This window comes from Pan troglodytes, chromosome 10 (genome assembly GCF_028858775.2).
Source record: "Pan troglodytes isolate AG18354 chromosome 10, NHGRI_mPanTro3-v2.0_pri, whole genome shotgun sequence".
In the NCBI taxonomy this organism is placed as follows: domain Eukaryota; kingdom Metazoa; phylum Chordata; class Mammalia; order Primates; family Hominidae; genus Pan; species Pan troglodytes.
In genome coordinates, this window is record NC_072408.2 from 45,867,676 (window position 1) to 45,883,180 (window position 15,505).

The 15,505-nt window shown below is 41.8% G+C and overlaps 1 protein-coding gene across 18 annotated transcripts in view; it reads left to right on the plus strand.

Moving 5' to 3' along the window:
- Positions 1–15,166, plus strand: part of RACGAP1 (Rac GTPase activating protein 1) — a 36,386-nt gene extending 21,220 nt beyond the window's left edge. For all 18 annotated transcript variants that reach the window (XM_009425437.3, XM_054664257.2, XM_016923436.3 and 15 more), the window contains 13 exons: positions 33–102; positions 2,029–2,082; positions 3,072–3,152; positions 4,597–4,714; positions 5,059–5,189; positions 7,112–7,276; positions 9,778–9,873; positions 9,958–10,156; positions 11,671–11,776; positions 11,949–12,081; positions 12,193–12,328; positions 13,530–13,638; positions 13,979–15,166. In XM_009425437.3, coding sequence (XP_009423712.1) covers positions 33–102; positions 2,029–2,082; positions 3,072–3,152; positions 4,597–4,714; positions 5,059–5,189; positions 7,112–7,276; positions 9,778–9,873; positions 9,958–10,156; positions 11,671–11,776; positions 11,949–12,081; positions 12,193–12,328; positions 13,530–13,638; positions 13,979–14,054 — 1,474 coding nt within the window. In that variant the 3' untranslated portion in view covers positions 14,055–15,166. The remainder of the gene's footprint in view (positions 1–32; positions 103–2,028; positions 2,083–3,071; positions 3,153–4,596; positions 4,715–5,058; positions 5,190–7,111; positions 7,277–9,777; positions 9,874–9,957; positions 10,157–11,670; positions 11,777–11,948; positions 12,082–12,192; positions 12,329–13,529; positions 13,639–13,978) is intronic.
- Positions 15,167–15,505: the final 339 nt, after the last annotated feature.

The following is a 15,505-nucleotide window of genomic DNA, read 5'->3' on the forward strand; positions in this document are numbered from 1 at the left end:
ATGTCTAACGTTGTATTGTTTCACTGATCTAGACTATCAACCATTGATGAATCTGGTTCCATTTTATCAGATATCAGCTTTGACAAGACTGATGAATCACTGGTAATAAACATTTGATCTCTGAGAATTACCTACTTTTCTTACCTCTGCTTCCCCAGGAATATCTCTCCTGTCTTTTCTGAACATCCTACATTACTATTTTATTAGTTGATGTCTTATAGATTCTGAGGTAGCAATTTAAAATATAAATCCACATGAGCTATAAGAGACTGGCTTATATATTAGTTTCTGAAGTGAGAATATAGAATTCAGAATTTGGCATAAGTTGAGTTCATTTAATAGATCTCTGTGTGCCACATGTACTAACTGATTATATTTTGACTTATTAAAGCCCCAGCTAATAATAAAAATATTAGCAAGACTGTATGTCGTCAGGGTTTATTTGCTGCTCTTAAATAGACTTGTGCCTTATTTCTGAATTAGTTTGGTTCTTGGGGAAAGCATAGTCATACTTCACAATTAGAAGGAAACCAAGGTCCTGGGATTTCAGCCAGAAAAGTGTGATTAGAGTTTCTAGGCACTATGTAATGCTTTCATCAACAATGGTTAACATGTTAAACTATTTGTTGCCCTGCTTTTATGGGGCGGCACACTTCTTTTAACTTACAGTGATGCTTCTGCATAAAAGGTCATCTCCTGATACAGTCTTTGATATAGTTCATTGATTTCTGTTGCTAGCTGAAAACTAGCAAACAAAACAAATCAGGAAGTTTTTGGTGACTGGTTTTCTGGTTTAGCAAAACAGGTGACAACTACTTGTTACATGGCTAGGAGTTTTCTGTTCAGATTCAGTGTTTGACCAGGGAAAATACGGCCATTTTATAGATAAAAATATTAGGCATCACCTTTCTCAAATAGGGAATGATATAGTGGAGGTCTGGAATATATAATAAAACTAGATCATATTATCAGTTGATTTTTGAGCTAGACCTATGATACGATATTTCTTGTAACTGAAGCTGAATCAAACAACCAGTAACTAAATTACTGGACCATGACTTGGGGAAGTTAAATTTATTTAGCTAAGCTATTATTTGCTGTATACCACTGTTTCTAGATACTGTTTTCAGGGATGATCAGGAGTAAGGAAATCACAGGTAACTACTAAAATGAATGCAAATAGTTAAAATAGGTGAATTGAAATGAGACCACAATAAAAGACAAATAGTTCTTCAGTGGTGGACACGTTTTAGGGCCTAAGTTCCTAAACTGTAGAACTTTTTTTTTTTTTTTTTTTTTTTTTTTGAGACAGAGTCTCACTCTGTCACCCAGGCTGGAGTGCAGTGGCGCAATCTCAGCTCACTGCAAGCTCCGCCTCCCGGGTTTATGCCATTCTCCTGCCTCAGCCTCCCGAGTAGCTGGGACTGCAGGCGCCCGCCACCATGCCTGGCTAATTTTTTTGTATTTTTTTAGTAGAGACGGGGTTTCACCGTGTTAGCCAGGATGGTCTCGATCTCCTGACCTCATGATCCGCCCACCTTGGCCTCTCAAAGTGCTGGGATTACAGGCGTGAGCCATCGCCTGGCAACTGTGGAACTTGTGAAGTGGCAATATTATGCAGAGCATTTGATTAGACAGTGGCAATCCCTTGGGGGCAAGAATCACATCTAATACGATCAGTATAGTGCCTAACATTCTGTAAGTTCTAAAACTAATTACAAAAATAATCAGAAATAAAGGATCAGCCACTGGAAATACGGCAGAATTTGATTCTTTAACCTTTTCTTGCCTCTGTGGTATTGATTCCTGATTTTATTATAATAGCTTCAATTTTTCAAAGAAAGCACATTAACTTACTATAGCTCTATACCTACAACACTTGAGACCTTTCCTTCTCTAACCCTCCCCGAATTGTACGTTAGGTAGCCTGACTGAAGAAGCCTTTAAAGTTCTCTGTAAATTTATTTGCACAGGGTTTAGGGATGGCCTAACCAAAAAAAGAAATTAATACAGTGTAATTGTCAACAGGATTGGGACTCTTCTTTGGTGAAGACTTTCAAACTGAAGAAGAGAGAAAAGAGGGTATGTATGGTTTGTTTAGTCTTTTTTTTAAAGTAATAATGGAGTTATTTTTGGAAATTTTGCCATGATACTGCATTCCTGACATGTTGCTCTAGCCATTGTTAAGCACATACTACAAATGAATTCATGCTGTGGGGACAGTATTGATATTCTTTTTTTTTTTTTTTTCTTTTTTTTTGAGACGGAGTTTTGCTCATTTCCCAGGCTGGAGTGCAATGGCGCGATCTCGGCTGAACGCAACGTCCGCCTCCCGGGTTCAAGCAATTCTCCTGCGTCAGCCTCCCAAGCAGCTGGGATACAGGTGCCTGCCACCATGCCTGGCTAATTTTTGTATTTTTAGTAGAAACGGGGTTTCACCATGTTGGCCAGGCTGGTCTTGAATTCCTGACCTCAGGTGATCCACCTGCCTTGGCCTCCCAAAGTGCTGGGATTACAGGCGTGAGCCACTGCTCCCAACCAGTACTGGTACTCTTTGAAGTAGTAACTTAGGACAGAATCCTGTCCATTTCACTGTTTAGGCTGCATTTCAATTCATTCATACAGTGGAAAAGGATAAACTTAAGTTTGTTTTGAATTGTCATATGAATTTTTACACAGAACTTTTGTGCTGTAATATAAGCTTCATATAATGGGATATATAGAGATCTATCTGTGTATGCTTGTTTAGGGTACTTAATGTGTTTCCAAGACTTCATGTCCTTAGTTAGGATTACAGCTGTACTTTTTCTGGTGGTGTCATCTAAATTTCTCCACAGCTTGCTCATTTTTTCTAGGGCACTTAGAGCATTTTTGTACAACATATTCTTTTGAAACAGCTTATTCTTCATGTGGAAATAGGCAAAGAGAGAGAGAGAGAGAACACATTGTTTGTTATTTACTGTAGCCCTAATCCCCAGGACCTGTATCCAAGTTGTCTGATGGAATAATTTTATCTTCTGTGCTTCAGATCTGCTTGGCATTAAAGTTACGGGTCTTTGTCTCCTTTCTAGCGCTCTACTAGCCGACAGTTTGTTGATGGTCCCCCTGGACCTGTAAAGAAAACTCGTTCCATTGGCTCCGCAGTAGACCAGGTAAGAATAGTCAGGCCAAGGTAACAGAGATTACTGGCCCCAAGCATTAAAACTTCTCTGAGTCAGCATTGCAGCATTGTTTTGAGAGACATGATGTTTGGTTAAAGTTTTTGTTTGTTTTTTGAGACAGAGTTTTGTTCTTGTAGCCCAGGCTGGAGTGCAATGGCACCATCTTGGCTCACTGTAACCTCCACCTTCCAGGTTCAAGTGATTCTCTTGTCTCAGCCTCCCAAGTAGCGGGGATTACAGGCGCATGCCACCACGTCTGGCTAATTTTTGTATTTTTAGTAGAGATAGGGTTTCATCATATTGGTCAGGCTGGTCTCGAACTCCTGACCAGGTGATCTACCTGCCTCAGCCTCCCAAAGTGCTGGGATTACAGGCATGAGCCTCTGTACCTGGCCTTTGATTAAAGTTTTTCTATGCAGTAGGATCCTTATCCATATGAATGGAATTACTCTGATGAAGTAAACAACTGTCAGAGTGAGTCTTAGTTGCTTGAATATATACCCCCATGACCTATGTTTATCTTCTTAAGTATGAGATTTCTTTATTTTTACTTTTTAAAGTAGAGGGGGAGTCTCTCCTTGCTGCCCAGGATGACTCGAACTGCGGGGCTCAAGTGATCTTCCCACCTTGGCCTCCCAAAATACTGGGATTGCAGGCATGAGCCACTGCACCCAGCCAAACATCAGATTTCAACATAAGAATGTTTCAGGTCAGGCGCGGTGGCTCACGCCTGTAATCCCTGCACTTTGGGAGGCCTAGGCAGGTGGATGATCACCTGAGGTCAGGAGTTCGAGACCAGCCTGGTCAACATGTCGAAATCCCGTCTCTACTAAAAATACAAAAATCAGTCGGCCAGGCGCGGTGGCTCACACCTGTAATCCTAGCACTTGGGAGGCTGAGGCGGGTGGATCACGAGGTCAGGAGATTGAGACCATCCTGGCTAACACAGTGAAACCCCATCTCTACTAAAAATACAAAAAATTAGCTGGGCATGGTGGCAGACGCCTGTAGTCCCAGCTACTCGGGAGGCTGAGGCAGGAGAATGGCGTGAACCCAGGAGGTGGAGCTTGCAGTCAGCCGATATTGGGCCACTGTACTCCAGCCTGGGCGACACAGCGAGACTCCGTCTCAAAAAAAAAAAAAAATCAGTCAGGTGTGGTGGCGCATGCTTGTAATCCCAGCTACTCAGGAGGCTGAGGCAGGAGAATCCCTTGAAGCTGGGAGGCGGAGGTTGCAGTGAGCCGAGATCACGCCACTGTTCTCCAGCCTGGGCGGTAGAGTGAAAAACTCTGTCTCAAAAAAAAAAAAAAGTATCAGACTGGGGTCTTAAGTCTTGACTAAGACTAAGGAATTTTTTACCTGCTCCAAAATACCCTATAGTGGAGGGTAAGTTAGATTCTTTGTTTGTCTTTCCTCATTACTACTTTTGTTGCAGGGGAATGAATCCATAGTTGCAAAAACTACAGTGACTGTTCCCAATGATGGCGGGCCCATCGAAGCTGTGTCCACTATTGAGACTGTGCCGTATTGGACCAGGAGCCGAAGGAAAACAGGTCCATTGAATTTGTGACTAAACTGGCCTGTGTAAAACAACTAGCAAAATTTTGGAGAGTTGGTTTCTTAGAACCCTCCGGAGGCGGGGATTGGATGTATTGGGTAGTTTCTTACTGCTGCATACCGAGGACCAGAGAACTGCTTGTGTCATGCTTTACCTTTGAATTGCTAGCCCACTGGCATAACTTTAGTTTTTCTTGAAACTATTTTTTTACATAGCCATTAGCTCTCACTTTTGGCTATGATAACAGATTACTGTTTATCTCCCAGTTAAAATTGGAGCTAAAATTTAGAAGGAGCAAAATACTTAAGACACAAAGCTTAAAAGTTGCTTGTTTTCTAGGTACTTTACAACCTTGGAACAGTGACTCCACCCTGAACAGCAGGCAGCTGGAGCCAAGAACTGAGACAGACAGTGTGGGCACGCCACAGAGTAATGGAGGGATGCGCCTGCATGACTTTGTTTCTAAGACGGTAAATCTGTGATTGCTGTTTGTGTTTTAATTTTTTAATTGTGAAAGTAATAAATACCAGGAATAAAGTTAAATACTTTAGTGTTATAAAGTTAAATGTCAAATTTCCTTCCTCATTCCAATTTTACTCTCCAGAAGTAACTATTGGTTACAGAGGTAAGTTTCTTTCCATTCTGTGAGTAATACTAAATTAAAGAGACCAACTTTTCTGAAGCAATTGTTAGTACTTTTTTTTTTTTATTTGAGACAGAGTCTTACTCTGTCACCCAGGCTGGAGTGCAGGGGTGTAATCATAGCTCACTGTAGCCTTAACCTCCCAGTCTCAAGCAATCCTCCTGCCTCAGCCTCCTGAGTAGTAGGGATACAGATGTGTGCCACCACGCCCGGCTAATTTTTAAATTTTTTGTAGAGACTTGGTCTTGCTATGTTGCCCAGGCTGGTCCTGAACTCCTGGGCTCAAGTGCTCCCCCTGCCTCAGCTCCCAAAGTCCTGGGATTACAGGCATGAGCTACCGTGCCTGGCCCATTGTTAGTAGTTTTTAGTGACACATGTTTACATTTTTTCTTGAATATATCACCTAAGATTTTCAAAATGTTTTGCTTTTGTACCATTTTATTTCCTTATAAAAATCCAAGCAAATTAACTGAGGCTCAGAGGAGTTAATTGACATTTTTGAGCCACATGATAGTAAGTGACAGATTTCACATCCAGGTTTTCTTTTTTTCTTTTTTTTTCTTGAGACAGAGTCTCACTCTGTTGCCCAGGCTGGAGTGCAGTGGTGCGATTTCGGCTCACTGCAACCTCTGCCTCCCGGGTTCAAGCAATCCTCCTGCCTCAGCCTCCCGAGTAGCTGGGATTACAGGTGCCCACCACCATGCCCGGCCAATTTTTTGTACTTTTAGTAGAGATGGGGTTTCACCATGTTGGCCAGGCTGGTCTCAAACTACTGACCTCAGGTGATCCTCCCGCCTCAGCCTCCCCAAAGTGCTGGGATTACAGGCGTGAGCCACCATGCCCTGCCAACATCCAAGTTTTCTGCTCTTTGTAAACAAGTTCTTTCCACTATCGCACACTGCTGCCTTCCAGTGGGATGACCTTAAACAAGTTAAACTCTCTTTGCTTCTGTTTCCTCATCTTAAAATGAAGAAAATAAAACCTATTTTATGGGATTACTGTGAGAATTACATATGTAAATATGTCTAAAGGGCTTAGAAAATTTTTTGGCACATACTAAGTGCTCAATAAATGTTAGTTGATTATGGCTGGGCACAGTGGCTCACGCCTGTAATCCCAGCACTTAGGGAGACTGAGGCAGGCGGATCACCTGAGGTCGGGAGTTCGAGACCAGCCTGACCAACATGGAGAAACCCTGTCTCTACTAACAATATAAAAATTAGCCGGGCGTGGTGGCGCATGCCTGTAATTCCAGCTACTTGGGAGGCTGAGGCAGGAGAATCGCTTGAACCCGGGAGGTGGAGGTTGCAGTGAGCCAACCTCTACCACGCCATTGCACTCCAGCCTGGGCAACAAGAGCGAAACTCTGTCTCAAAAAAAGACAAAAAAAGGCCAGGCCTAGTGGCTCACGCCTGTAATCCCAGCACTTTGGGAGGTGGAGGTGGGTGAATCACAAGGTCAGGAGTTCGAGACCAGCCTGGCCAACATGGTGAAACCCTGTCTCTACTAAAAATACGAAAAATTAGCTGGGCGTAGTGGTGGGCACCTGTAATCCCAGTTACTCGGGAGGCTGAGACAGGAGAATCGCTTGAACCTGGGAGGCAGAGGTTGCAGTGAGCTGAAATCACACCACTGCACTCCAGCCCAGGCGACAGAGTGAGATTCGGTCTCAAAAAAAAAAAAAAGGTGATTATGATGATAATTTTCTAATTCATATCACTCTGTTCCTTCTGCCCTGTTTTATCCCAGGTTATTAAACCTGAATCCTGTGTTCCATGTGGAAAGCGGATAAAATTTGGCAAATTATCTCTGAAGTGTCGAGACTGTCGTGTGGTCTCTCATCCAGAATGTCGGGACCGCTGTCCCCTTCCCTGCATTCCTACCCTGATAGGAACACCTGTCAAGATTGGAGAGGTATGACTTATGCAAGCCGTCATTGTTTTATGGCCTCTTTATTCGCCTTTCAAAGGCTTAGTGTCAGTTTTTGTTCTAAAATTAATCATCTCAAATATATTTCTTTCCACAAATAATGACTAGAATTGTAAGATATTTACTTGTAGAAGAGTCCTGTTTGGGTTTGTCTGTCTAATACCTTTCTAAACCAAACTTCTTTCCCTGCCCCTTTTTCCTTCTTGCTCTTCCCTGCTTCTCCTTTTCTCTTCTTCCTTCCTTCCTCCCCTTCATCCCATTTTGGAAAACTTCAGACATATATAAAACTAGAGAAATTAGTATAACTAACCCCTGGTTCTTATCACTTAACTTCCATGATCACTAACTTGTGTCCTTTTTTTTTTTTTTTTTTTTTTTTTTTTTAGCTCTATTGCCTAGGCTGGAGTGCACTGGCAGGATGTCAGCTCACTGCAACCTCCACCCCCCTGGGCTCAAGCGATTTTCTTGCCTCAGCCTCCCAAGTACCTGGAATTACAGGCATGTACCACCACCATGCCCGGCTAATTTTTTTTGGTTGTATTTTTTAGTAGAGATGGGGTTTCATCATGTTGGCCAGGGTGGTCTCAAGCTCCTGACCTCAAGTGATCCGCCCACCTCAGCCTCTCAAAGTGCTGAGACTACAGGCGTGAGCCACCGCGCCTGGCCATGTCCATTCTTTTTTTAATGTCTCTTTTTTTTTTGAGACAGAGTTTCCCTGTTGTCCAGGCTGGATTGCAGTGTTGCAACTTTGGCTCACTGCAGCCTCTGTCTCCTGGGCTCAAGTGATTCTCATGCCTCAGCCTCCCAAGTTGCTGGGACTACAGCCATGTGCCACCATGCTCAACTAATTTTTTTGTATTTTTAGTAGAGACGGGGTTTTGCCATGTTGGCCAGGCTGGTCTTGAACTCCTGACCTCAAGTGATCCGCCTGCCTCAGCCTCCTAAAGTGTTGGGATTCTAGGTGTGAGCCATGGCACCCAGCCTTTATGTCTGTTCTTGATTTATCAATACTGTCGTTGCCTCCTCCTGACTCTATCCAATGAATTACTTGGAAGCAAATCTCAGCTATCATATAATTTTATCTGTGATAAAATTATCTTTTATTCTTGCTCTTATGTTAGACATACTTCATAATAGGTTATCAAAATGAAGTTGCTTATTTCCAAATATTTAACCAGTTTAATCCAAACTGATTAAATCCATTAAGAAATTATTTATTGCTGAGCGTGGTAGCTCATGCCTGTAATCCCAGCACTTTGGGACGCTGAGGCAGGAAAATCACTTGAGCCCAAGAGTTTGAGACCAGCCTGGACAACAAAGCAAGACTCCATCTCTACAAAGAATAAATAAATAAGTTAGCCAGGTTAGTGGTGTGCGCCTGTGTTTGTAGCTCCTCAGGAGGCTAGGTTGGACTATTGCTTGAGGTGGGGAGGTTGAAACTGCAGTGAGCTGTGATCACACCACTGCACTCCAGCCTGGGGAATACAGCAAGACCCTATCTCAAAAAAAAAAAAAATTATTATGTAAGTAACATTAGCAAGAATCAAAATGACTATCTTCCTACCTACTCTTCAGCAAATCAAATATTATTTTCCCCTGATCTTACAAGTTCTTATCCATGCCTGTACGTTTTGTTTTGTTTTGTTTTTGAGAGGGAGTTTTGTTCTTGTTGCCCAGGCTGGAGTGCAGTGGCGCAATCTTGACTCACCACAACCTCCACCTCCTGGGTTCAAGCGATTCTCCTGCCTCAGCCTCCCTCATAGCTGGGATTACAGGCATGCGCCACCCTGCCTGGCTAATTTTGTATTTTTAGTAGAGACAGGGTTTCTCCATGTTAGTCAGGCAGGTCTCGAACTCCTGATCTCAGGTGATCCGCCCACCTCGGCCTCCTACAGTGCTGGGATTACAGGCGTGAGCTACCGCGCCTGGCCGCCTGTACATTTTTTTTACACATGTTCTGTACTCTAATATAGAACCATGGAGTTCTCCCCTACAGGTAGGTTTGTGTCATAATCAACTGTGATAAGATGTGTTAAATAATTTTTTTTACTGAGAATAATGAAAGTATACACAATTTTTTTCTCTTATTCCAGCTTTCTTCTGTTAGAAAAAAAAATCTGTTTAGAGTAATAAATTATTTTATATTAAAGGCTATACCTGTAACCTCATTATTGCTTGTTTTCTGCTGTCCTTGAGTGGATGAGAAGGAGGTAGTTATAGCTGGTGGTCTTATTCCTTGTTCACATAACAGTGTGGTGTATATATGAAAAAGAAAAAGTGTGGTATATATGATAATAAATCAGTCCTGGTGTGGAGGTAGGAAATAATTGAGAGTCTCTGTTTTAATATATGCTTTGGGAATAGGAATGTAAAAGTAGACATGATGTCCCAGTTTGAGAATAAGATTGGAGGTGGTTCTTCGCATGTGGTCTTCATCTGTTGGTCTACATGGCGTAAATAATAATTTAAAGCTCTTTTTTTTCCAGGGAATGCTGGCAGACTTTGTGTCCCAGACTTCTCCAATGATCCCCTCCATTGTTGTGCATTGTGTAAATGAGATTGAGCAAAGAGGTCTGACTGAGGTAAGAGTCAACTGTAGGAGACAGTGAATTTGTTATTTGTGTTAATTCGGAGGTTTTTAAATAAAAATGTCATCTTGATAATAGACAGGCCTGTATAGGATCTCTGGCTGTGACCGCACAGTAAAAGAGCTGAAAGAGAAATTCCTCAGAGTGAAAACTGTACCCCTCCTCAGCAAAGTGGATGATATCCATGCTATCTGTAGCCTTCTAAAAGACTTTCTTCGAAACCTCAAAGAACCTCTTCTGACCTTTCGCCTTAACAAAGCCTTTATGGAAGCAGCAGGTAAGGGCAGATGTAATACTTGAATATGAATTCCTCCACGGCAGTAGTTTTTCTTACTCTATTTTTTTATTTATTTTTTATTTTTTAGACAGAGTCTCACTCTGTCGCCCAGGCTGAAGTCAGTGGCGCAATCTCAGCTCACTGCAACCTCCGTCTCCCAGGTTGAAGCGATTCTCCTGCCTCAGCCTCCTGAGTAGCTAGGATTACAGGCGTGTGCCACCATGCCCGGCTAATGTTTTGTATCTTTAGTAGAGATGGGGTTTCACCATGTTAGCCAGGATGGTCTCGATCTCCTGCCCTGTGATTTGCCCGCCTCGGCCTCCCAAAGTGTTGCGATTACAGGCGTGAGCCACCGTGCCCAGCCTCTTTTTTTTTTTTTTTAAGACGGAGTCTTTCTCTGTTGCCCAGGCTGGAGTGCAGTGGCGCTATCGGCTCACTGCAACCTCCGCCTCCTGGGTTCAAGCGATTCTCCTGCCTCAGCCTCCTGAGTAGCTGAGATTACAGGCGTGCGCCACCACCACACCCAGCTAATTTTTTGTATTTTTAGTAGAAATGGTGTTACACCATGTTAGCCAGGCTGGTCTCAAACTCCTGACCTCAGGTGATCTACCCACCTTGTCCTCCCAAAGTGCTGGGATTACAGGCATGAGCCACCACACCTGGCCACCTTACTCTTTTTATTAGCTCCTGCCTAGTACAGTGCCTGAAACATAGTAGGTGCTCAAGTAGTTTGATGGATGAGTAACTGTATGCGTGTCACCCTTGCCTATCCTCTTCCTTTCTCATTACGTTATTGTGTACAGTGTTCTTCCTTTCTTTCCTTCCTCTCCAGTTAGGCTGGAGCTTTTTCAATTCTTAGAATATACCAAGTTTACTCCCTACCTTAAGGCCTTCACATTTGTTGTCTCAACCTGAATGCTCTTACATTAGATACAGTATGGTTTGCTCCTTTATTTCTTTCATATTTCTCTTCATATACCTTGTCCCCAGAAACACCTTTCCTGACAACCTTGTCTAGATTAACAGCTCTCATTTCTTTCTAGCTTCTTGCCTGCCTTGTTTTCTTCATTTATGTATCACTCTACCTGATAGGTATTTGCTTTTTGACTGACTCCACCAATAGAATGTAGGTTCCATAAGGTAAGGGCTTTGTTTACTTCTGCTTTATCCTTAGCACTTGTACCTGGCACATCGTAGGCCCTTAAATATGTCTCATGAATGAATACCTTCTTGGTAATTGTAGTCACTGCAATTGTATGCCTGTCTTCCTAGCACATCAGTTGCCAACTGTTTTCCCTAACTGCAAAGGCCGATTTTTTAAAAGTTCTGACTTCTAATATTGAGCTGTTGGCCAGTATCCTGCTTGTTAATGAAACTAGAGTCTGATGTAGTCATGAACTAATCAGGAGTTTCAGAAGCTTACTGTATAGATGAGACTTTGTGGTCGATAACTTGGAAGCCCGCTGTCAAGGGAAAGAAGTCTAGGCCTCTTGGTGCTTTCTTTTCAATTACAGAAATCACAGATGAAGACAACAGCATAGCTGCCATGTACCAAGCTATTGGTGAACTGCCCCAGGCCAACAGGGACACATTAGCTTTCCTCATGATTCACTTGCAGAGGTGAGTACAGCAGAAACTTGTTCTGGGAGTTAGGGAATTTTTTTCCAAGGGGAAGATAATGTGGGTTGAGTGTTTGGGAGTATGAGGGATGAATTGTTTTCTTATAGAATTTATATTTTGGTCTGCATTTAAGCAAGGAGCAAGACTTCTAATTTAATATTCTTTTGCTTAGAGTGGCTCAGAGTCCACATACTAAAATGGATGTTGCCAATCTGGCTAAAGTCTTTGGCCCTACAATAGTGGCCCATGCTGTGCCCAATCCAGACCCAGTGACAATGTTACAGGACATCAAGCGTCAACCCAAGGTAGGCAGGTGCGTGTGTGTGTGTATGTGAACTTGTGTAATGTGATAACATGAAAGACAGTTGAGAAGCCCTGAGCTTTGGAAGTTTGCTAACAGATTTGCTGGCTTTTAGGTGGTTGAGCGCCTGCTTTCCTTGCCTCTGGAGTATTGGAGTCAGTTCATGATGGTGGAGCAAGAGAACATTGACCCCCTACATGTCATTGAAAACTCAAATGCCTTTTCAACACCACAGACACCAGATATTAAAGGTAAGGCCCAAGATGTGCTTCTTCAGGGACTTGACTCCCTCTTTAGTTTTAGTCATATGACCTCTTCCTGCCTTTGCTAGAGCTGTTTGAAAATTCTAACATTAAAGGAAAATTTGTATAATTCTACATCGTAATTTTTTTTTGCTTTTCCATGTTCTCCTTTCTTTATCCATATGGATATATGTTTTTTAAATATAGATATAATAGGCTGGGCATGGTGGCTCACACCTGTAGTCCCAGCACTTTGGGAGGGAGGCTGAGGTGGACGGATCACAAGGTCAGGGGATTGAGACCATTCTGGCCAACATGGTGAAACCCCATCTCTACTAAAAATACAAAAATTAGCTGGGTGTGGTGGCACATGCCTGTAATCCCAGCTACCAGGGCGGCTGAGGCACAAGGAATTGCTGGAACCCAGGAGGCAGAATTTGCAGTGAGCTGAGATCCCGCCACTGCACTCCAGCCTGGTGACAGAGTAAGACTCTGTCTAAAAAAAAAAAAAAATATGTGTATATATATATATATATATATATATAATAATAGTTTAAATATAATTCATTCTTATTTCACTTAGCATGTTGTGAGAACTTTTTCTCATGTATAATCTAATCATTTACTTAAATGTTCTAGTAGGTATTAACATTATTTTTCAGTTTTTCATAATTACAAGTAATGCTATAGTCAATATAGCATTTCTCTTAATGATAAATTCCTAAGAGTGGGAATCACTGAATTAAATGGCTTGAACATTTTTATGTATCTTGGTATGTTTTACCAACTTGATTTATTAAATTTCTTATAGGCTTTTGCCAATTTATATTGCTAACCAACAATTTTATATGAATAGGCTGGTTTCACTCCAGTCTCACTGGCATTGGAGACCCATTCTTTCATTATTGCAAGTTCCTTCTAAGGGAGCATATTGCTTCTTCTAGTATAGCTAAAAGTCAGATGTTTAGATGTTAGATTTGTGAAGTGTGGAGTTAGAGAACGGCCTAAATCAGGACGTGTCAGCTATTCATTGAGTTCAAAAGATACACTAGTGTGTTACAGAATGATGACAAAAATGATCTCTGGGACTTTGCTAGATGTCTAACCTTAGCCCTTAAGTGCTTCAGAGGGTAATCAGCTTAAAACTAGCCATCTAAAAAGATGCCTTCTTTTTTCCCACCTCTCTTAAAAATATGTCTGAACTTTGAAGTGAGTTTACTGGGACCTGTGACCACTCCTGAACATCAGCTTCTCAAGACTCCTTCATCTAGTTCCCTGTCACAGAGAGTCCGTTCCACCCTCACCAAGAACACTCCCAGGTATGCAGAATTGGCCTTCCTAGGAAATAAAAAACAACTACTTTCTTAGACTTCTTATTATATTGAAGCTTATTGAAAGAAAAATTGCATTCGATTTTAGCTAGCAACTAGACTTTAAAAGGGAATGTGGGGCTATAAGGATTCCTTCTTTAAAAAGGTTCTGAAAGTCTTTACTATTTCCCCTCTCTCGTTGTTGGTGACTAAGAATACTTAAGCAACTATTGCAAAATAGTTGTCTAGGGTTTCCTACTTATAATGGGTTATATCAAGTAATATTATAGTTGTTTATTCAACCATTTTTTATAGAATATTTTTCCAGTTTATTCTCTTTTTATTGTAGATTTGGGAGCAAAAGCAAGTCTGCCACTAACCTAGGACGACAAGGCAACTTTTTTGCTTCTCCATTGCTCAAGTGAAGTCACATCTGCCTGTTACTTCCCAGCATTGACTGACTATAAGAAAGGACACATCTGTACTCTGCTCTGCAGCCTCCTGTACTCATTACTACTTTTAGCATTCTCCAGGCTTTTACTCAAGTTTAATTGTGCATGAGGGTTTTATTAAAACTATATATATATCCCCTTCCTTCTCCTCAAGTCACATAATATCAGCACTTTGTGCTGGTCATTGTTGGGAGCTTTTAGATGAGACATCTTTCCAGGGGTAGAAGGGTTAGTATGGAATTGGTTGTGATTCTTTTTGGGGAAGGGGGTTGGGGGTTATTGTTCCTTTGGCTTAAAGCCAAATGCTGCTCATAGAATGATCTTTCTCTAGTTTCATTTAGAACTGATTTCCGTGAGACAATGACAGAAACCCTACCTATCTGATAAGATTAGCTTGTCTCAGGATGGGAAGTGGGAGGGCAGGGCAAAGAAAGGATTAGACCAGAGGATTTAGGATGCCTCCTTCTAAGAACTGGAAGTTCTCATTCCCCATTATGAACTGAGCTATAATATGGAGCTTTCATAAAAATGGGATGCATTGAGGACAGAACTAGTGATGGGAGTATGCGTAGCTTTGATTTGGATGATTAGGTCTTTAATAGTGTTGAGTGGCACAACCTTGTAAATGTGAAAGTACAACTCGTATTTATCTCTGATGTGCCGCTGGCTGAATTTTGGGTTCATTTGGGGTCAAAGCCAGTTTTTCTTTTAAAATTGAATTCATTCTGATGCTTGGCCCCCATACCCCCAAACTTGTCCAGTGGAGCCCAACTTCTAAAGGTGAATATATCGTCCTTTGGCATCCCAACTAACAATAAAGAGTAGGCTATAAGGGAAGATTGTCAATATTTTGTGGTAAGAAAAGCTACAGTCATTTTTTCCTTGCACTTTGGATGCTGAAATTTTCCCATGGAACATAGCCACATCTAGATAGATATGAGCTTTTTCTTCTGTTAAAATTATTCTTAATGTCTGTAAAAATGATTTTCTTCTGTAGAATGTTTGACTTCGTATTGACCCTTATCTGTAAAACACCTATTTGGGATAATATTTGGAAAAAAAGTAAATAGCTTTTTCAAAATGAACATGAGGCTGGTTTTCTTGTCTTGCAAGGTAATTTTCAATGCCTTTTAGAAAATCATTTCTGGGGCTGGGCTTGGTGGCTTATGCCTCTAATCCCAGCACTTTGGGAGGCCAAGATAGGTGGATCACCTGAGGTCAGGAGTTTGAGATATGGCCAAACTCTGTCTCTACAAAAAATACAAAATTAACTGGGTGTGGTGGCGCACACCTGTGGTCCCAGCTACTTGGGAAGCTGATGTGGGAAAATTGAGCCTGAGAGGCAGAGGTTGCAGTGAGCTGAGATCGTGCCACTGCACTCCAGCCTGGGTGACAGAGTGTGAGACCCTGTCACAAAAAAAAAA